Source organism: Cibotium barometz, chromosome 34 (genome assembly GCF_041138505.1).
Source record: "Cibotium barometz isolate CiBa-2024 chromosome 34, ASM4113850v1, whole genome shotgun sequence".
Lineage (NCBI taxonomy): Eukaryota > Viridiplantae > Streptophyta > Polypodiopsida > Cyatheales > Cibotiaceae > Cibotium > Cibotium barometz.
This window is the reverse complement of record NC_141079.1, coordinates 43447888-43472172: the sequence shown is the minus strand read 5'-3', so window position 1 is coordinate 43472172 and position 24285 is coordinate 43447888. Positions and strand designations below refer to the sequence as shown.

The 24285-nt window shown below is 39.8% G+C and overlaps 2 protein-coding genes across 2 annotated transcripts; both read right to left on the bottom strand.

Annotated features, from left to right (window-relative positions):
• Positions 1-3604: 3604 nt before the first annotated feature.
• On the bottom strand, positions 3605-6344 carry LOC147619057 (uncharacterized). The gene is made up of 3 exons (XM_086774528.1): positions 6209-6344; positions 4431-5918; positions 3605-4243 (listed from the first exon to the last, which is right to left on the bottom strand). Exons 2-3 carry the CDS (start codon positions 5902-5904, stop codon positions 3675-3677), a joined length of 2043 nt encoding a protein of 680 aa, XP_086630654.1. The 5' UTR covers positions 5905-5918; positions 6209-6344; the 3' UTR covers positions 3605-3674.
• Positions 6345-17918: 11574 nt separating this feature from the next.
• On the bottom strand, positions 17919-19826 carry LOC147619056 (uncharacterized). The gene has a single exon (XM_086774399.1). The coding sequence runs from the start codon at positions 19773-19775 to the stop codon at positions 17919-17921; it is 1857 nt and encodes a 618-aa protein (XP_086630525.1). The 5' UTR covers positions 19776-19826.
• Between the last annotated feature and the right edge of the window lie 4459 nt (positions 19827-24285).

Sequence of the window (24285 nt, the reverse complement as noted above, 5' to 3'; positions counted from 1 at the left end):
GGAGAAGAGTTAAGGACACTGCCTCCTAGCAAGAGGGGGATGGAGGAAAATTGGCTTATGTGAAAAGAGGCAAATGAGGGGGTATGAGAGGGGTGGCTGCAAGGGCGGCTGTACTGCAGCAAGTACGCTACACAGGGACAGACGGAGGTACGGATGACGGTACAACAGGTTGTATGCTGCACAGAAATGTGTGCTGCCTATGGAGCACCCCGGGGGTTTATATAGCTGAGGGGTGAGGGAAAGCAAAGACAAAAGGACGGTGTACCATCAAAGGCTATGGATCAGTGGCCTACATGCATTAGGGGAAGGTTGAGGTCTATAGGGGCCCTTTAAGATGCCATGTGATTAAAAGGTTATTAAGGAAAAGGGCCAATCATATGATGCCATGTATACAAAAATGTTGGGTGATTAAAGGTAGTCCAAAAGATTCTCTAGAAGATGCCTTTTTGTACTTTTCATTCCCAAAAAGTGGGGGGAAAGTTTTTGAAATTTCGGGCATCCATAACTTCTACATATGAGCTCAAAATTTGTCGGAGATTAGAGATCCACAATCTACTCGCTGAGCTCTTTCCATAGATATGTCACATGATATGGTTTTGCCCACTCAATTTTAAATTCAATTTTGACGGGAAACTTTGAAATTCAAACTTCTAGCCATTTGAAGAATAAGAAGGTATCTAAAGTCAAAGAAAGTTAACATTTTAACAAAAAGTCATTAAAATCATAATATGGCACCTTAAAGGGCCCCTATAGACCTCAACCTTCCCCTAATGGGTCTAGGGGAAAGGTACGGTGGAAAGGAGTGGTACGTATGTACCTTATCTGGTCTGGGGCAGCATGGGTGTCCACGTTAGGGTACGTGTAGACCACACAGTGGACGGCCGTCATTTGGTTCTTGGGCGGCCATCGTACGAGCGTCCTAGTAAGTGTGTACGAATCAAATTTTGGGATGGGGTACTCAAATTTGGGACGCCTATCTCGATTTGCGTGCCGGACCGACCCGAGGGGCGAATTTTTTTTTGTCCGGGAGGTTCTCCTGGTCATTGGGGTTCAGACCGTTCGTCAATCGGACGCCCGGTGGTGCATTTATTAAGGTTTAAAGGTCGTCGCTTTTTAACTAAAATGACTGAAATTCGCGTATAAGCTTGATTCGGGCTTGGGAAAACCAATGTCATGATCTTCAACACCTCTCCCCGCACAGCTACTAGAGAGAGTTTCATATACATGGGTGTCCTACTAGATATTGTCTCTTTCTACACTTACCTAGGGGTCATTTTCACTAGCCCAATCTTCACCATGTGCCTAGTAGCAGAGGCTAGATTGACACGAGGGTATGCAGCTTTAGCCTTGTTAGAGACACACTTCTAAGCTCATTTTTAGGAGCCGAGGACGAAGCGTTGGCTTTTCAACACCCTCTACTTGTATCACCCATGCTAGATATTTTAGATGGCCCTCCACCCACCCTAAGTGGATGATTATACTAGCCATGATCATGATGTATTTTCTTGGTAGTTTTTGTTTCTTCATTAGTCAATTGTATTTTCTTTTTGTTCCATGGAGATATATAACATGGACTATGATGTAATCTTTTGGTCTCATAGGCCTTACAGGTCTTTTAAGATGATTAACATATCTTTCTTTCTCTCTTTCACTCACATACAATGCGAATGACTCTCTCTCTCTCTCTCTCTCTCTCTCTCTCTCTCTCACACACACACACACACACACACACACACACACACACACACATGCATGCATGCACTAGCCAATGGCTCTCTCTCTCTCTCTCTCTCTCTCTCTCTCTCTCTCTCTCTCCTCACACCAACAATGCATGCATGTGAGCCGCGGGGGGGGGACTCCTCGGGGGTTTCACCTCTATGAAATTTTGTGTATCACGTGCGTTCACCTCTAAGAAATTTTATGCAATCCATATCACTCAACACAAATCCTCTATGTTTCTTTAGTCCTCTGCATTGTGTGCATACGCACACTCTCGTAGCATCAAAACGCGCTAGCTTTTGGCAACTCGTCTCGTTGCTACTCGAACTCCTTAGCTCCGACACTATTGGATATGATGGATGAACACTATGATGTTTGCCCACACAAAGAGTAATGGAGGAGTATGCACGGACGCATTTGAAACACTACCATTCTGCAAATTTAGATTGAGAGATATTCACAAGAAGAATTATGACAAGTTAATGAAAGGAATAAGTCTCAACAAGTGTGTGACTAGCATGTGTAATTCATTTCGTTTACATAAGAAATGTTTTGTCAGTCACTCCACGTTCATTATATATTTCTTGGATTTATGTAAAGAATTCTTAGTTATAGCACAACTTTCTTAAGTTGAATAATTATATGCTAGAAATGTATCTTTGAAACAATAGAGTTTTCATAAGATGAATTGTATGTACACTTTGTAACAATCTTTTAAAAAAGTGCAGGAAGACCATTGGGCCGAGCTTGCTTGGCACCATGTTAGAGATGAGGTTTGGCATGGGGTGACCTTTCCCACACAATAGCGGGCCACAGAGGAGCAGTTGCAGAGAGGGATACGATCATGCCTTGGTTGTGGTGGTTTGAGGAGATTCCTCATCCGTTTTGTAAGTAAAACAAGCGTTAATCTTCTCAATGTTTTCATGCTAATATACTTAGATCATTCTTATTTTCTAACATATATTACCACAAACCAATTGTAGGAAAATAATTTTGGTCATCCGTATGCCACCTAGCATGGTTACACTACCCCAATGGCGCATTTGGTGACACTTGGAGTCTTCCCTATGGGCATAGTTATTTAAAGCAAAAAATGAATCTATACATAGCAAGTAAGTGCAATCAAAAGAACTAAAGAAGAATTGTATGTCTAAATGTATGTCATTTTTTCCTTGAATTTTCGCATGAGGCTGTTGAGACCCCAGTTCCAACAAGTACTACTAGTATCGGAGGAGATGAGCACACAGGGAACGTACCTTCAGCACTATCTCCCACACCCCCCACGGAGTGTACTTGGGATCAACAGGGGGCGGATGGATGCACGAAAATCCAAGCCATGTGGGCCGTTGGATGCGGCGGCGGGTCTAGATTACTTTTTGGGTAATCTCAAGTGGGTAATCCAGGCCACCGGAATCTAGTGGCCTAGTCGGTGCACTCTGGGCCACGCTAAATTCAGCGTAGATTGGTGACATGAGAGAAAACCAAATGAAAAAACAAATTTTTAATGTATTTTCTTGCTTCTTAAAAGCCTATTCACATGCTCGGGTGCCCATTACTAGACTTCTGCCATCCGGTCCTCGTTTCGGAAATCTATAGGTTCATAGATAGCTTTATATTTATGCTCGAGGTGGGGTATTTCTTTAAAAATGGGTTTGCGAGATCCAAAACACAAGCTCAAGGTGCGGGTTTTTCACTCTATATCGACAAAAGTCCCTCTACATAACCCTGCCCAAAACAGATGCACAAGTCGAGATATAGTTTACTATAAAACTACAAAAAAAATGAGACAAGTTGGTCCCAAAAACAGTGGCAGTGCTAAGTTCTTGTTTCTAGCGCTAAACGAGATCCAAAAATGAAGAATCCAAGATGAATTGTGACAATCCCAGTTTATTGAATACAATCTTCAAATTCATCATACTAGCACTAGAAAATCCATCCTCTAGAATCTCAATGTCCTATAACTTCAAGAAACGCTTTCCCATACCGCCTATAAAACAAGAGGAGAGGATGGTTTCATTGAAGATTTCACTAGCAAGACCTAAGGGAAAGAAATAGAGACCAACTTTGTGGAGGACAACACATGTGTCTGTACCTGGAGCCTCTATACAAGCCATCGCAACCTTACATGGTTCATGTGCATAAAAGGCATCACCTAGAAGGATCCACCAAAGCTTTAATTTTATGTGCTGTCGTTTATCTTTCCTATAATTCTCGATAGGGAGTCCAAGACACCCTAGTGAGTTTTGAGAAAAACCAGATGGGCAAGTCATAACACTACACAGGTTGGCATAATGAGGTTGCATAGCATCGGGCATGTCAAAGCTATAGGCCCTCCATATAACGTACTGGTAATTATTGCGATTTTCCTGAAACATTGCTTTCAGGCCAGATTTGAATGTGAGTTGAAATTGAAATTCGCCAGATTGGCCCTTGATATCAGCCGTAGAGTTGGTGATGCACGTTGACAATTCAATATGTTGAGGGCACACGTTGACAACGTGCACATTGGTTTTGATGATGGGACCTATCATCCATACACATATATTAAACTATGACACTTCACAAAAAATATGACACCTCAAACAATAAGGACTCCTACGTCTAACATGGAGCCATAAAAATAGGTTTCTTGGAGCACTTACCAGTCTAGACCAACCTATCTAGAACTTATGTGTGAATCATGATGAGAATGTTTAAGGTCAGTTAATCACCTGGATAATCCTCCCATTCCCCGATCATCTTTCGAGTGAAGATTAGATCGCCACGATGATGCTTGAGGAGCCGGGGAGCCCACGACATCCCAGGCTTCTCATAGCCAAAGAAGCTCATGGCACAAAGCTGGACCAGCAAGTGGGGATTCCTCTTGCAAACTTCTAGAATTTGGTCATCCAGGTTGTCCTTAATTATATTGACAGGCATCAGCTGCTTAGACCCCAGTAGCCCGAGTATGCTGAGAATCCTGTCTTCTGGGTGATCACATTGACGGGCAGTAACAAGGTGTGCAACAAGCATAGGGCAAGATATACTCTGTCCTGTCATTAATGGCTCTTGACAGTTCAGATCATCCATGCAAGCAATTTGTGAGGTTCTACACAGTGGACTCAGATGAAGCAGCGGTGCCGTTGCTGCAGCCAAAAATGAAGCCACATGTATGTAAGCTTGACTATCCATGAATATAAGCTGGTTGCTGCTGGCTTCTCTCGCAAGTGGGAAGGAGCGACAGTCTTCACACATCACATTTGGGATACCCATAGTTGGAATGCGATCAGGCAGAATGCGTGAATTAGTGGCTATGTTGTCTTTGTAGTACATCCTAAAGAGTTCATAACTCTTTTTTGCATACACCACCATCAAAGGTTCTAGCAGGCATCTGCAGAATCCCCTTCCAGGTTTGCTGAAGTGCAAATCCTCCTCAGCCGGACGCATTGCCACTATGATGCGTCTTGCACGTGGTCGTCTTTCGCCTACCTTAAGGATGACCTTATCCTCATCTTCATCTGATACACGGCTGTTTATACGCAGCCTGTTCCTCTGACTGAACTCCAGGAAGTGATTGAGTTGCTCCCGCTCCTCAAGACTGAGGGAGAGCACAAACGTGAGCTTCTTGGGAAGCGCACATTCCTGTACTGTCCATGCGCGGCTGAACCAGCGCGGCATGGTTGGTCGCCCTGCATGATCAGATGCACCCCAGAACTTCATGTGGTGTTGCCCAATGCCGTGTGGGAGTACAAAGCAACCTTTGCTTTCTGAGTAATAGCTCCCCATGCGGGGAATCTCCCTCTCCTTCTCCGTCGGGCTGGTCTGGTCGATGCACACTGCATCAAACCATGCGCATTCCACGCCTTCTTCATCCTGCAGCACCCTGAAGAGATGTATCAAATCTTGGTAGCACGGGCTATCACTGAAGTCTGCGGCTTTGAAAGCCTCATTGTAGTAAGCTGTCCTTGAGCTCCCTACTCCTGCAGCAGCGACCTTGTTTCCGATCTGCCTTGAGAAATCCCGGACCTTCTGCATCCAAGTGTGGGATATGGTGTGGAAATCCCAGTTGTCAGGCTCCTTGAAGCAGATTCCGCGGGCGCTGACGTCCACAGTAGCAGCCACGTCGATGACGCGAATAGGGTAGGGCGATGACGTTTCCACCACCACGTCATGCCTGCTGGCGGCAGTGCTGGTTCCAGGCTCCATCGACGCCACGCTTCCTGCAGCAACATCCCGATTAATAAACTCAATAGCATAATAAAACAATAATCATTATATTATCAGACAGGTTAATACGTAAGCGTTATATGGTTACATCTGGTTCTAATCATCGAAGTGTTAATTAGTGTTGCTGCGAATTAGTGTTTTTTGGTGGTTGGCTTGGCTCTAAATAAATCAGAACCTTGCTGCTGCAATGCAATGCAATGCAATGGTTTTTACATTTCACAAAAATCGTGAATGGTGTCCATTAATGGCTCTACTTGCATGATCAGAGGCTACAGCAACCAACCTGGAACGTCACGAAGACCAGCTGCAGGATCGATCCCTAAAACCTAACTCTCTCTCTCTCTCTCTCTCTCGCTCTCTCGCTCTCGCGGTGGCTGTACCAGGCTATATATTATCTGCAGCTACGCTGCCACTCTTAGGAATTCAGATCCAAACTCCAAATTTCAAGATGCCATTGACTTCCATTTTCAAGGCGCGTTACCCATCCGGTTTATTTAACAGCCATATGATATATATAATATATATATGGTCGGTGCCAGGCAAAAATAATATATTATATAATATATTATTTAACAGCCATATGATATATATAATATATATATGGTCGGTGCCAGGCATATATAATATATATATATATATATGGTCCATAAGGTTTGGGGGACTTTTTAGGCTCCCTCCCTTTCATTAATTGTCCCTTACGCGAGAAATAACCGTGAGGGTTAATTTCAAAGCCGGAGATCACTTCAAATTTCAACAGGTTCACATTTTGAGCATGGAGATCGGCATGCAATTTTCAAGACCGGTGTGGAGATCGACATGCACGTTTGCATTGATTTCAATTTTCGAGACGCGGAGATCGAGATGCACCCTTGGATGGGACAGTGCTCTCGGAACACGAAAATCCTAACATGTTACCCATCATGGCTAGGTTTTTAAACCCACTAGTGGACAAGACCCGCAAACCTTTGGGCAGATCAACTATTGAATGGTGTAAATCCTTATTTACATGTATTAGTGTCTATGACATACACATAGGACATGGGTCTGGCCCACTCTTAAAAGGGGAAACGTATGAATATAATTATTTTTCCATTTTCATCACATCATGTTATATAAACACAATTATCATAAAAACATCATGTTATATAAACACAATTCTTTTTCCCTTTTCATCACACCCAACTCTTTCTATCATCAAACTTTATTTATGTCATAGTATGTATGCATGTCAAACCCATATGCATGCCTAACCTTCTACGACGAACCTGGAGGTTTCTTTTTCTCTTGTGGTGCATCAACGTATTCAAAAACCTTGAAAAATATAAACAAAGAAACAAAATTCTATTTTTCTCCACCATTAGTCTCTCGACCTCCTCTTGGCGGTGCCAAGCATTTATATAAATATAAATAAATAAATATATATATATATATATATATATATATATATATATACATACATACATACATATATATGCACACACGTATATCATTATTTTTTATATTTTATATAATAAATCTCTCTCTCTCTCTCTCTCTCTCTCTCTAGATTTATTGAAATTTAAACGCATTATGCTCCTTCTATATTAGATTTATTGTAATTTAAATGCATTATGTTTCTTCTATGATAAATATATATATATATATATATTTATTATAACTCTACTATAAAAAATATCTAATATATATTGTATACATATTTATTATATAAATATATTTTTTAGTACATATTAAACACATAGTATTATATTAAATTTTATTATTATATAAATATATATATATATATACATAATAAACATATGTTGTCATATTAAAATTTCTCTCTTTATATAATTTATGTTTGCATACATAATAAATATATAAATTTATATTTACTATATATTTATTATATTAAATATGTTTATTTATTTATAGTAATCAAATATTTATTATATAAATATATATTTATTTACATTATATTTATATGTATATATATGTATTTATTTATATATATATTTACATGTATATATACATATACACAAATATATATATATATATATATATATATATATATATATATACATGTAGTGTGTGTGTGTATGTGTGTGTGTATCTTTTATTATACTAAATTTGTTTATATATTTATGTATCTGTTTTATATATATGTGTATATGCGCACGTGTGTGTGTGTGTGTGTGTATGTGTGTGTGTGCATGCGTACGTGTGTGTGTGTGTGTATAATATAAATATATATATCTTTCTATAGTAAATATTTAATTATTATGAAAATAAGAATATTTGATTTAAAAACACACACACACACATCCATGCACATGCGCATACATACACACACACACATACTTTTTATGTTTGTTATTTATATACATATATATTTAATATATATATATCTATGTGCGTGTGCATGTGCGTGTGCGTGTGTGTATTCACTACAAGGAAAAGCAACCATAAACGAGTTTATAGACACGTTTTGACAACGTGGTTTAAAATGTTACGGGTGCGTTTATAAGCGCGTCTAAAATCGCGTCTACCGACACACGTCTATAATAGAGGCTATAAGCGCATCTATATGGGCGTCTATAAGCGCATGTATACTACATAATAGACGTGCTTATAGACGTGCATATAGACACGCTCTGGAATTTTTAAAAAAATCCAGAGAACTGCCTGTGCAAATGTACAGCTGCATTTTCTGCACTTGTAGAGCTGCATTTTCTGCACAGGCAGCTCTCTGGTTTAAGGTTTTGCTTACTTGTACATAGGCAAATCAAGATCAGCGAAGATATCAACATAAAAACTTAAATTAAAGATAGATATGCACAAAAAGATTTGTGAACACACTTCGAATATTGATTAAAGAAGATGAGAAATTACATTTTATATCCAAAAAAGTATCCTTACATGATTGTAGCCACATAACGCCTGAAAAAAAACATAGATACATAAAGAAGATAAAAAATTTCATCTTATATCCAAGAAGTTGTCCATACATGATGGTAGCCACATGAGGCTTGAAAAAGAAACATAGTTGCATAAACCGAAACTATACATGAAGAAAAACTAGCGGGTGACTACTATAGGAGGAGTCATCACTCTCCGAGTCTTCTTGTCCTCCTTCTTGTCCACCTTGTGTCTACGCAAATTGAAGATATATATAAATAAAAATAGAAATTATTATAAAGATCATAATATGTTTTGTAAATAAAAATAAAAAGTATTACCTACATTGGTGTTCTCCTTGCTCGATTGTATTGTTCGTTGGAGATGATCCCTTCATTGAAGGTAATCTCATGTATCTCCTCTCTACTGTGGCGACGATGGTAGCCAATCCCCCTTCATTGAAGGTAATCTCATGTATCTCCTCTCTACTGTGGCGACGATGGTAGCCAATCTCTACTGGGGTAGGATCTCTACCCACCCACAATGCCATGCTACATCATAAGACAAACATTACAACAATTATAACACAACTCAAATAGACAGCATACAAAAAAAAGACCTGAAGTTGCACTATACATACAAACTCGGCCTCCCATGATGTAGGACCTCCAGATTTGAAGTGCGATGATCCATATCGCTCCATTTGTATTCGCCGCGCTTCTTTTTGTTTTTGGTTCACTACTCCTTCTAAGAGCTCCTTCTTGGCTTTCTTGCACTCGCCCTTATGAGCAATAGATGGCTTACCATGTCCATTTTGACCAGCATCTATTCAGGCTTTCTTCTCCTTTGCATGTCTCCTTACTAGAGACCTCCTATTCTTAAGTATGTCTTTGATTTTGTGTCACGCCCATCTACTATATTAAACCTTTGGTCGTGAGGATTAGGATACTTCGTGTGGACAGCTTTAATGTAATCATCCACTAGGCTCTCTCTTTGTTGCTTAAAATGTAAAAAGCAGTCTTTATAGTGTGCAAAAACTACTTGGCGCAAGTAGTTTACCACCTCCTTCCCCACGAGAGTCATCAACTATGCCACCCACATCTGTGATATCATAATATGATATATCACCATGATGTGGTGGTGACTCTGAAGAGCTATCCCCACCCCCAAAGCACTGCCCTAGGCATCCTCTATCTCCTCTACCTCCACTCTAAGTGCTAGTGCGGCGTGAGCTACGACCGCCACTATCTCCATGACTACCCTCCCTACGATGACGGCTACCACTCTCATGAGAGCCATGATAACTGTGAGGTGTCATATCTCCTAAAGGTGGAGGTGTAGGAGATGCTATAGCACTAACTGGGGCCGACAGATGAGGGGTGAATGTAAAGGCATGTGAAGTACTTCCTGGCAAGGGTGAAGTGCCTGGCAAGGGACTCTGTTGGGATGTGGGTAGACTTGATGGTAAAGGGTTGCCTGTGACATAGGCTGCTAACTGCTCAGGAGTGGGAGTATAGCCAAAGATGCCCTCTATCTCCCTAGAAAACCGTTATTGAGACTCGATGAGAGCCTCAACCTGTGGGTCTGTGGGATAAGAGAATGAGGACCCATTCCACATCTATACAAACAAAGAAAATATTTAAAAAATATTATGAAATGAAGACTTCTGGCTCTTTAAGTCAATTGACCCCAAAAATCATCTCATTTCTAAAAACACAAAAAATAATCAAATATTAAGAAAATATTATCAAATGAAGACTTCCCGGCTCTCTAAGTCAATTGACCTCGGGAATCATCTCATTCTCCAAAACAAAAAAAATAAACAAACCAAGAATTTTTTTTTTAAAAATTAAACAATTAGTCCCCTCTCGTTAAGTCAAATGACCCTGGGAATTAATACATAGACAATGCAATAACAACCAACTTAAATAAAATGAGTGTAAAAAGGGGCCTACCTTGGTTATTTGTGATTTTTAAGGTCAAGTATATAAAAATCTGTAAAATAGCCAAAAAAAAGTGAGCTATGTAAACACTTGATTGTCTATTACAAAAGAAAAATAGGGTTCAAGAAGAAGAGAAAGAAGAAAAGGAGCAGGAAGAAGAAGAAGAGAAAGAGAATCACCACAACCAAAATATGTACCTTCAAACTCTTACTCTACAATCCTTTTTTGTAAAGCAGATTTGCAGCCTAGTGATGAAGCTTGAGAGGGTGAGAGAGGGTTAGAAGCTTGAGAGGGTGAGAAAGAATAAGAAATAGGGCGGGAAGGTTTTCACAAGAATTATGTTTTTCCCTTTCTGCATATTGTAAAAACGATCTCAGGTTTAATTTTTGGTCTTTTTCATCACATAGTGCACATCTATTTTAGCGTCTAAAAGTGCGTCTAAAATCGAGTCTAAAAGCGCGTCTAAAAGGGTCTGTAACATATCTATTCTACAGAATAGACGCATTAATAATAGACACATCTATAAATGCGAAACATAAAAATATTTCATACACATAGAAAGATGAAGCAACAGTTCACCTCTGGGTGGCCAAGATCGTGCAACGATTTCACCTCTCCGTAGACGAGCGCCACCCTGTGGAACTTACGGAGCTGCTGAAGCTTTCCTGTGAAATGGCGGTGCCTCTGTCGGCTCATTTCACTGATAGGCAGCATCGGGCATGAGAATAATAATATAATAACTGGACTCTACTAACTTTAAGCTACCGTGGTGAGAGTGTTATGATGTGAGGGAGAGTTACCTCTTTTGAAACTAGGTCCTGTACTTCGTAAAGATATATATATATTAAAGTTAATTCAAAACACACTCTTCACACAGACACACAAAGCTTCTATGTTGTAATATTTTTTCTTGTTTGAATATGCAGGATGTCTTCATCAATCAGTTCTTCTAGTGATGATAAGTCCCTTCATGTTCAAAATCGGGATAGTTGGTTGCAACAAAAAGTAAAATGTATGTATGATTGTTATCGAGGATGTATGCGTTGATAACGTAGCATTACGATGAATCACATTTCAATGTATGAAAAATGGGAAACGACGAAGTCAATGGTAAGTATACTTTGCTTATATTGTAAGAATTTAATTAAGAATTAGTATTCAATGGAGACTCGCATTGAAATACTCATGTGTAGGATAATGCGCAACACCCTTCTATGTTAACTCATAGGCGGCGTCAAGAGGCCAAGCATCGTAGAGAAAATGGCAGAGGCTTCACAAAATGTAAAAGTGGTGGAGGATTGGAATGATGGAGATACAAGCCCACCACCCTTTCCTCATGAGATGGTGGAGGAAGAGGTTTTAGAAGATATGGTACGTGCTCTATTTTCCAATGAGCCACTACAAGGAAAAGCGACCGTAGGCGCATTTTGACAACGTGGTTTAAAATGTTACGGGCACGTTTATGCGCCTGTAGACACCCCTATAGATGCACTCTGGAATTAAAAAAAATTCTAGAGAGCTGCCTGTAGATGTACAACTGCATTTTTTGTACATGTAGCTGCATTTTCTGCATATCCCCAGCACCCAAGGGTGCAATAATAATAGAGGAAATATAGAAAAGCACTTACCTCTTTTTCGTGATGTTGAAAGAGAGGATTAGAGGACCTACAAAACCAACAAAAGAAAGTCTTCGTGGGGTACGACTGCACCCAAAGCACAAGGAGCTTGTGCCCCCATAATTGTAAACAAAAAATATACACCCATATTTAGATTTCAAAATATAGTTCATCTTAATTAGCTTGTTCATGTTGTTAACATCAATCATCATTTAAAGGTTGGCCAGACCAATCACTCTTGGAGTCTGATCCGATATAGAATGTGTTAGTTAAAATTGAATGGATTTAAAGAGATGAAAGACCGGTGAGAGAGGGGGCACATGACCGACCGGAACCTGACCTTCAGTCCCAATCTTTTTACTCAATTTCCCAGAATGTTCTAAGCAGCACAGAAAAACACTCTTGTTCGGCAAGCTCTTCCCTTAAAGGGTTACTTCCTAGCTCCTAAATGCTATGGCTTGGTTACAGAAGGCTCTCCTATAAATTGTAAAACAAAGGGGATGTTGGCCGAGGATAAGGTCGACCTAAAATGGTTCATAGAACAATATAAGGACATCGGTCGAGTAACTAAATGCAATGTCTCAACCAATTTCTGGGTCAATTGGCCAAAACTCTTTGTTTGCCGCAAATAGATCATGTTGTCAGACGATCCCGCAACCTCTACAGCGCGCCCCTGTAACTTACCATGTAGTGGGTTCCATTCACTGGTTCCACCATTCCGAATTGATAGATCAACATTAGCATGTCAAAATTTTCCCGATCACAAATCTCTGTTATGTTGTATTCAAGTTTGATGCCAAACCTCCCGTACAAGGAGTTCATTGTCAATTTGTGCAGAGAAGACATGACCTAGTCTCCTTTCTTTTTGGCTTCCTTTCTTTCCCCATAAATCTCCAGCACAAATTTGAAGAGAGGGCTTTCTATCTTCTTGAATAAATACCGATACCTAAGTTCAACTTTATACCCTATTTTGCTAATTTGAGCTCTTCTATGAAGGAGATGCCCATGAAGGTCCCAGCAGGAAAAAGTAGAGTTCCCGTCTCGGGGTCCTTGTAGGGTAGTAAAGGCACCTTGATGGTATCGGGACACGTTACTTTTGCCTCATGAGGCCTTATGCATAAAGCTATACATGAGGCTTATGCATATAAAGCACTATGCAAGCCACACTAGCCTAAACTAAACCGTACCCTGGCACTATGCATTAAGCATGCATGCATAGATTAAGCTCTATGCATGCATAAAGTTCTATGCATAGAGCTTAATGCATGTATAGAGGTCTATGCATAAAGCCTAATCTATCCATAGATCTCTATGCATTATGAATGCATGCATAGAGCTTAATCTATGCATTAAGCTCTACGAATAGAGCTTAATGCATAGATTAAGCTCTATGATTAGAGCTCTATTCATAGATTAAGCTCTATGCATAGAGGACCTACAAAACAAAACCCCTCTTTTTGGTAGATAAAAATAGAGGAAAGAGAGGATAAAAAGATAGGAAAGAGAGGAAAGCACTTACCTCTTTTTGGTGATGTTAAAAGAGAAGATTAGAAGACCTGCAAAACCAACAAAAAAGGGCACGAGGAAAGGATTAGTAATGCATACATACAAAAGCTCTAAGAACCTACTGCATACATACAAAATTGAAAAGATTAAGCTCTATGCATAGATACAAAAGTTTATGCAAGCTATGCCACTATGCAAGCCTTATGCAAACTACGCCGCTATGCAAGCTATGCTAAAGCTTATGCATAAAGCATGCATGAGGCCTTATGCATAAAGCTTTAAGCATAATGCTTTATGTATGAGGCCTTATGCATCAAGCAGTATGCATAAGGCTTATACATAAAGCACTGGCCACCTAAGAAGATTTTTTATGCCCGACAAAAAAAAATTTTAGGCCCTTGTGAAAGCTTTGTGAATATAACATGTGATCACAAGATTTTTTGTGCTATTAACATATGTTATTAACATGTTCACATGTTCTCGCTTACGTCAGTGAAATCCTTGGCTCTAAATCTTGAGAGTGGAGGTGCCTTGTGCTGTTAAGAACGAGTGAAAAATGACACATCAGGCCTTCAAAGTACTATTTACACAAGATAGCGGCCATTTCAAACTAGACCAAAAAAATAAATTTGTTGATTTTTTAAAAGACAACCATCTCTTCAAGAAACCAAACAATATATTTTAAATACTAAAGTATCTCAAACAATATGTTTTTATACAAAATTCTAGCGGAGGGATATTACAAAATTATTCCAATGGATATTCATAGCTTAGATTCTTTGAACCAAGATGACATCATTTGGCCCCCAATCCGAGGAAACCTTGGTATTTTCTTCCATCCTCAACCTATCCAAACACCCAACACAACAAGTGACTCCATAAAGGGGTGAGAAAATATAGAGGTTTAAATGTCAAACAATCCTTATCTTCCTACCCTGCACATTGAAGCAAACATTATTGATTCCCTCAAATCCCAAAATGCGTAGGTGATCACGGACGTTCAAAAAGCTCCAATGCTTACTTGCTTGGACAAACTCTACCCCCACATTAGGTAGGCCTATAGAGAGATATATAGGCTCTAAAACCTCCTCTTGAGCTCGTAAGGGTATCCATGCACCCTTCTTCCTCATCCACTGCTCGTAATAGAAACGAGTACACAAAGTGGTAGGAGCTCGCAAGAATCGAAAAGAGACACTAGAATGCACTACATTGCACTGGGAAAGATTAGTATAATGTGGATATAAGGTAAAATTTCAAATCTAACGGTTGGATTTTTGTAGATTTACTTTGGAAAATTTGTTATGACTGTTAGAGGCCCATTAAATCAATTGTAATTTAATTCTAAAAAATTAAATATTGAATCTTTCAATCTAAAAACTCTAGGGATCAATATCCTTGTTGCCATGAATTTATTTAAAAAAAATTTGGCTTAATTTGAGTATGGGAAGGTCCATTTTCAATCCTCCCAAGTGAAAATTCCCATATTGTGTCCACTCTCCCCTTTTCAAGTCTAAAACCAATTTTTTGGAAATCTAGGCTTCGTAAACTTCAAAGCTTAGATATCATTCCATGTGTGAGGCTTGGGTAGGCACAAATCTTATATATGCATGCCACTTTATGTCAACATGAGCTTCGAGAGGATCCACATACGCAGCTTGCCACCTCACCTTGCCACCTCCACCCTCCATGTCAACATGGTCAACCTAGTTGACTCCCCACCTCATCGTCCTAGTCATCATTAATGCCACATCTTCTTGCCACCTTTGCATGCCACCCCGCACTTGGTGACATGGCATGCCACATCAACCATAATAGTGTCACATGTCAAGAGAATGCCACGTGTCATGCACGCATGTGACACATGGCACCTCCTTCCCACCTCTCCTTTTTTTTCAAAAACATATTTTTGAAAAAGTTAATTTAGTAATTTAGAGAAATAGAATATAGAATTTTAAATAATAAAATATCTATAACTTATTAAATAAAAGAATTTAAAATCACTAATTTTAAAAGATTATATTTTGGAATTAGATCAATAATATTATTATTAAAGTTCATATTATTCAATTTAAAAAAATAAATTTTTAAGTTTAATATTTCTTAAAAATATTTTAAGTATGTAGAATAAACCTTTGAATAAAATTAAAAAAAAGTACATTATAAAAAAAGCAGTTATATAATTATAAAATAAAATATAAATTTAATAATATATTTATATATCTAGTAATGATAATTATTTAGACTTGTTAATAAATATTATTAATAATATTAATTTTTAAGTGGATAATAGTTTATCTTTAATTATCTTTACGTTTATCTTAATTATCCAATCAATCTTAGATAGGAAATCCAATGAGATTTGAAGTGGATAACCTATTTTTCCTATATAATCACACATCTCTAGTACTATCCCACACTTATCTCTAGTACTATCTTATCATTGAGCCTTTATAATTTTTTCTCTCTAAGCTTCCTTTTGAGAATGGGTTCTTAAAGTTGTAGGAGTCGGAAACGTGATAGGCGCATGGTTTGATGCAGTGTGCATCAACCAGACCAGCTCGACGGAGATGAGGAGCTATTACTCAGAAAGCAAAGGTTGCTTTGTACTCCCACACGGCATTGGGCAACACCACATGAAGTTCTGGGGTGCATCTGATCATGCAGGGCGACCAACCATGCCGCGCTGGTTCAGCCGCGCATGGACAGTACACGAATGTGCGCTTCCCAAGAAGCTCACGTTTGTGCTCTCCCTCAGTCTCGAGGAGCGGGAGAAACTCAATCACTTCCTGGAGTTCAGTCAGAGGAACAGGCTGTGTATAGACAGCACTGAGTCAGATGAAGATGAGGATAAGGTCATCCTTAAGGTCCGCGAAAGAAGTCGCAGCATAGTGGCAATGCGTCCGGCTGAGGAGGATTTGCACTTCAGCAAACCTGGAAGGGGACTCTGCAGATGCCTGCTAGATCCTTTGATGGTGGTGTATGCAGAAGCGAGTTATGTACTCTTTACAATGTACTACAAAGACAACATAGCCACTTCTTCACGCACTGTGCCTGATCGCATTCCAACTATGGGGGTCCCAAATGTGATGTGTGAAGACTGTCGCTCCTTCCCACTTGCGAGAGAAGCCAGCAGCAACCAGCTTATCTTCATGGATCGTCAAGCTTACATACATATGGCTTCATTTTTTGCTGCCGCAACGGCACCTTTGCTGCATATAAGTCCACTGTGTAGAACCTCACAAATTGCTTGCATGGCTGATCTGAACTGTCAAGAGCCATTAATGACAGGACAGTGTATATCTTGCCCTATGCTTGTTGCACACCTTGTTACTGCCCGTCAATGCGATCACCCAGAAGACAGGATTCTCAGCATACTCGGGCTACTGGGGTCTAAGCAGCTGATGCCTTTCAATATAATTAAGGACAACCTGGATGACCAGATTCTAGAAGTTTACAAGAGGAATCCACACTTGGTGGTCCAGCTTTGTGCCATGAGCTTCTTTGGCTATGAGAAGCCTGGGATGTCGTGGGCTCCCCGGCTCCTCAAGGATCATCATGGCGATCTAATCTTCACTCGAAAAATGATCGGAGAATGGAAGGATTATCCAGGTGATTAACTGACTTTACCTAATTATTAAACATTCTCACCATGATTCACACATCAAGTTCTAGATAGGTACTTGCCATATGGGCCATGGTTTAGACTTGTAAATGCTCGGGCTCCATTTTAGATGTAGCAGTGCGATTCTTTCCCCGCTTACTGTTTGAGGCAGGCTTTAAATTTGGCACCTAAGTCTAGATGCCATAGAAAATCTAGTGGCACTTTTGCCATCAACCATGGGTGTCAAAATGTCACCTTTGGCTAAAATTTTGAGTGCCCCTTTTAATAACAAACCACTTTACTTTGAGTAATGAAAACATATTAGTTTTGTAAGTGCATTAAGCTTTCACAATTCAAAAGACGTCTTCTCAGCACACAAAATACATTATAGCAAGAGAATTTTAAAGGCATCATAAATTATTGAAGACTTTCAAGTTATTCCAATCAAAAGCATCATAATTCAATCATTCTTCTTGCTTTCACAAGCTCCCAAGCTTCATAAATTGCTGCCCAATCAATGCTATCAATTCCATGACCAAGAAGTGAGAGCCTCATTAAAGCCTCAAGCGTCTTGACATTCAGTAGCTGACGTCGATCGTTTTTTATTATGTTTTGTTTCGAAAATCCTCTTTCGCACGACACTGATGACGTAGGGATTACAAGAACAGCTTGCCATAGTTTCATCATGTTTGGAAATGTGTTATGCCAATCCAGATTTGATGAAAATACTCGCCAAGCATCCTTCATCTGCATGCCTTCACATCCCCAATAGAGAGTATCTGAAAAAGCAAAAAGCTCATCCCTACAACCTTGCTTGTTGATGATGGGATGGTCATTGAAATTGTCCAACAATCTATTTAACCATCTTGTAATCCTGGGCTCTCTCTCCTTTTCATCATTTGGAAAATGTTGAGGACTAAAGAGTTTGCAAGCATTGAAGAAATAAACATCAAGGAACCGATCATTTACACAATCTATGACCTTTTGAACAAATGCTTTTGGAAGCATCACACAACTTTCAACATCACCTCCTTCATTATCTAAGGGTATGCCAGCTTTATCCTTGCTTGGAATACTTGTGAACAGCAGCTCATGCACAAATTCGTCTCCTTCTTCATTGACATGCCGCAACCTACCATTTTCAACTTGAAGCATAAATTTCTTTAAGAACAAAGTACCTTTACCAAATTCCTCTTGAAGAAACTTTCTCTTCAGTGATGTGAGTGTTACTTCGATGTCGGTACTGATGGATGTTATGTCTGCCAACTCCTCTTGGAACTTTTTGTTAAGAATGTTTAAGTCATGTAGAACATCTGCAAGTAGGTAGATGCAAAATAGAACCTTATATACACACAACTTAGCATACCATCCTGGAGCACCCTCCTCCCAAAAGCTCATGATAGCTGGCATTAACTTGGTAAGTCTCTCCATCACACTCCCTCTTGCAAGCCAACGAACATCATGAATTTGCAAGACCTCCAAGACTTGCAAATTCATATCCTGTAGCAGATTCTGAAATTCGGAATGGCGCAAACTAGAAGCATTGATCCAAGAATAGATTTTGTTTGCAATCTTGTCAATATAAGAGAGACAAGAAAAACATTTTGATGCATCCAAAACAGCAAGAGCTTCCCTGTGGGCAATGCAGTGAACACTAATGAGGCATGGTACTTCTCTTTTGAGTTTGGCAACGAGTCCATCATGTCGTCCAAGCATAGAGCTATCACCATCTGTAGCTATTCCAATTAGTCGTTGCTTGTTAAGGCCAATTTGGGTCATCACTTCCATAATGGCATCAAATTTTGTTTGTGCAGTCCCATCAAAAACAACACTGAGCTTTCCAAACTCAATGTTGCGTACACCCATTCCTTTTGATGAAAGAAAAGAAATATAGATGATCAAGTGTTTCTCTAAAGCTCTATCAGTAGATTCATCTACCATTAAAGCATAAAAAGGACTCTCCAATAGTTCTTCAAGTTGTACTTTGTGAAGATATTGTGATATAGAGAATAAAAATTCCTTTCCAGCCATCATATTTGTGTAAGATGAGTAATCGTGTTGAAGAGGCATACCTTCCACCTTTAAAGTATAAGCTAGTTGGCACACCTTTTCAAACTTTCTGATTGCAAGATCTTCGTCACCTGTGAAATACATCAACTTCATGCAAGTGATCACCCTTTCTTTGTTTCTATCTTTAATTACCACAGCATGCTGTGGAAGTGTTGTCCCCTTTGTTTCTTGATAGTTTCGCATTGCAGCCCATTTGTGCTCCCGTGATCGCATGTGCTTTCTTATTGCATCCCTCTTCATAGTCTTGCACCCTTGGCCAACACCCCATGGCCCCTTAACTCTAAACTTTTCACACCATTCACACTTCATGAATTCTCATTCACCTTTAACAAGTCGAATGAGAAACGGATACTTTGATTTCCACTCTGTACGAAACTTTCTCCGCCTCACTTGTTTCTTCTTCTTACTTGTTGAGGGATCTTCATTATTGGTTGGCAAATCATCTTCGGGCATACCCGAAAGGTCCATGTCTTCAACAACTTTGTCTTCACTTGATTCACTCTCTGAGTCCTCATCAGACTCACTTTCGGAGCCAAATATATTGTGCAAGGTTTCTTCTCGTTCTCTCTCTTTATCTTGCTTACTTTGCAGCACTTCAAGGAGACTACGTTGGCGGGCCATCTAATTAAAAACAATTTTCTATTATAGTACATTGTTTTGTATTTCATCTTAGCTTGAATTAATGTTAATCTCTTTCATTTTATAGACATTGATGTCATGCTACAACCATATAAATTATAGATTCAAAAGAAAGATAGGGACATGCATGAGAATCATGCATTTCTTTTAGCTATTCAGATGAGTGTAAAAAAGCACCAAAGATGCATGAGAATCATGCATTTCTTTTAGCTATTCAGATGAGTGTAAATAAGCACCAAAGATGCATGAAAATAAGAATACAATGATTGTAAATAAAAGTTTTGGTACCTGGAATGTGAAGCTTGGAGTCGCTAACTTGAAATCCAAGATGGCACACAAGCAAGACGATGTAGGAAATTAGGGCTCTTGCGTTCTAAAACCATAGAAAGATTACGAAGTTAGACATGAACATGCATGAATTGATCTCAACAACTAGATACTCATAAACCTAAATATACACTTAACATGAATTGATCTCAACAACTAGATACTCATAAACCTAAATATACACTTAACATGAAATAAAACTTATGTGATTATTACTTTTAGATATTACCTAGTAAAAGACCTTCAGATCATGTGAAAGGGTTGTGTTCAAAGTGGTAGAGATCTCTCATTATATAGCATACTCATCAACCTTTGAAATACCCTTGGAAGTTCAAAGGTAGAGGTCTTTTGGTGTTCTAATTTCAGAGACTCAATGGGGCCTTTGCCAGTCTCACGATGGGGCCTTTGCTATTCTTCAGCTCCTTCACCTTCAACTCGGCAAAAGCGTCGGCACTCGGCAAGCCCCAGGGATCGAACTGGCTAGGGACTCTAGTGGGTCGCTCACATCGCTGATCGCTCAGAACTTGAGTCTTGTATCGATTAGATGAGGCTCTTGGAAATGAATCATAGGAAGTGGAGGACGAATCAGAGGTAGAAGAGCAACATGCGTGTGTAGCAATCGCATAGGAAAGACCGGCATTGGCACGGGTCACCTCACGAGCGATATGGTCACCTCGAGGCTGGGAGTCGAAAACCTGCGAAGGTTGGCTGGGAGTCGAAAACCTGCGAAGGTTGGTTGGGAGTCGAAAACCTGCGAAGGCTAGCTAGCAGAGGCATGGTCACTGGGCTCGACTACCAGCGATATGGTCACCTCACGAGCGATATGGTCACCTTTAAAAACCTGTGAAGGCTGGCTGGGAGTCGAAAACCTGCGAAGGCTGGTTGGGAGTCGAAAACCTGCAAAGGCTGGCTCGCAGAGGCATGGTCACCGGGCTCGACTATCACGAAAGTGGTGATTCATCCATTTATGGTGTGCACAGGGCAAGCAGCACCGCGAGGGGCCACTCGCCAAGCTCGTTTTGAACAAGACCCTAAGCCCCGCGGACGAGGAAGACAGACGACTTGTTCACCAGGACTGGGTTTAGGGTTACGTTTGAACACGGACTCGAAAGGGCGCCCTAGGCCTTGGAACTTAGAACCATTTTCAAAGCTAGGGTCGAGGGCCAGGGCCCCTGGCTACGCGGTATCCCTCCACGGCGCCCATCAGCACCACCTAGCATGCCCAGATGGCCAGGATGCTCTGCGCGTGCACCGGGTAACGGGTTGCCCCTGCCCGTTGGCAAAGATCTGGGAGCTGACCTTAACCTCACCGAACTTGATGGCATTCTTGGCCAGAAGCTCCAAAGTGACGCAACCCAGCATTGCCTCTGGGTACTATATTATATATATTTACTATATTATGTATATTATATAGGATATATACCCTGGTCAATTAGACCCCTAAGGCTAGGTGCCATTGGGCACTTCCCTTGTTTTTTCAAAGTGCCACGTTGGCACTTTTACCAGAAAACGGAGGTGCCATTTGGCACTTGAAATTGTGAAAGGCTCCCGTATGGGTGCCAAATTTAAAGCCTGATTTGAGGTCTCATATTTTTTGAGGTGTCATAGTTTAATATGAATATGTCATATATATGTATGGATGATAGGTCCCATCCTCAAAACCAATGCGCAAGTTGTCAACGTGTGCCCTCAACATATTGAATTGTCAACGTGCGTCACCAACTCTGTTGCTGATATCGAGGGCCGATCTGGCAAATTTCAACTTCACATCACATTCGAATCTGGCGTGGAAGCACTGTTACGGGAAAGTCGCAATAATTACCAGTACGTTACATGGAGGGACTACAGCTTTGACATGCTTGATGATGTGCAGCCTCATTATGCCAACCTATGTAGTGTTTTGACTTGCCCATCTGGTTATTCTCAAAACTCACTAGGGTGTCTTGGACTCCCTATCGAGAATTATAAGAAAGAGGAACGGCACCACATACAATTAAAGCTTTGGTGGATCCTTCTAGGTGACGCCTTTTATGCAGATGAACCACGCAAGGTTGCGATCGCTTGTATAGAGGCTCAAGGTATAGACACATGTGTTGTCCTCCACAAAGTTGGTCTCTATTTCTTTCCCTTAAGTCTTGCTAGTAAAATCTTCAATGAAACCATCCTCTCCTCTTGTTTTATAGGCGGTATGGGAAAAGTTATAGGACATTGAGATTCTAGAGGATGGATTTTCTAGTGCTACGATGAATTTGAAGATTGTATTCAATAATTTCGTATTGTCACAATTCTTGGATTCTTTTCATTTTTCTAAAAAAATGGATCTCATAGACTCACTTAGCATTAGAAACGAGAACTTAGCACTGCCATTGTTTTTTGGGACCAATTTGTCTCATTTTTGTAGTTTTATAGTAAACTATATCTCGACTTGTGCATCACTTTTGGGTATGGCTATGTAGAGGGGCTTTTGCCGATATAAAGCAAAAAACCCACACCTTGAGCTTGAGTTTTGGATCTCGTAGAGCCGGTTTTTAAAGAAATACCACACCTCGAGCATAAATGTAAAGTTATCTATGAAGTTATGTAATTCTCTATGTCATATTTTTTAATGTTTATGCATGAAGTCTTTATGTGTTATTTCAGTCCTTACGCATGAAGTGTGTTCAATAAAGTCTATGTCATACGTGTCTGTCTCACCATATCAGCAATTTGTCAACACCTTTTGCGATCATGTTAAACTTACTTGGTGGAGCTCATAAAGGGTCCATGTTTTCTATGTATCTATTACAAGATAAAGGAAGAGTCCCCACCCCTTTAAGTGGAGAAAGGAGAGGGAGAATTTTTGAAAAGGAGAAAGGAGAAGAGAAGACAAGTGCTTGGGGGTTTCTTTCCCACACTCCTATATGCATTGGGGCTCACAATTAGTTGTCACCATCAAACCATTTACTCATTGAGTTTCTTATATATCTATATATATAATACATTAAAAAGCAAATTTCCCACCCCTCCCTCCTCCACACACACACACACATCTTCTAATATTATATTATGTGCATGTGTAAGAGAGAGAATATATACACACACACACACACATATATTATGTGCATGTGTAAGAGAGAGAATATACATACACACAGACGTATATATATTATGTATGTATGTGTATCTATAGGTATGTAAGCATGTATATATAAATAGATTTATATGTATGTCAATGCACATACATGTATGTTCATGCACACACAGACATAAGCACATGATATGTATACACACGTATACAAACACACATACACACACTCGCATGCATGGACACACGTGCAACACATATAGATATGCACACTTGCACACATACTCAAGCTTGCATATACACACATGTGTATACATGCACACAAGCACATAAATACACTCACATACACAAGTACATGTGCACACACATGGACATGCACACACTCACACACACATATGCACCTGCACGTGCACACACATCGATGTACACACGAGTATATTCACATGCTCACACACATGTACATGCAGACACTCGCTATGGATACACATAAATAAAAACATACACACCATGTACACACACACAACAAATACACACTAACACATACACACAATCAAGACACTTGCATGACACATGCACGTGTGAAGACAGTACACAATCACACATACGTGTGTATATGCACACACAATCACACACATATGCATACAAAAGAGAAGACAAAAGACATTGTATATAAGATACAGTTATTTAAGAGTGAACACACCTTATCGCACATCCCCACAT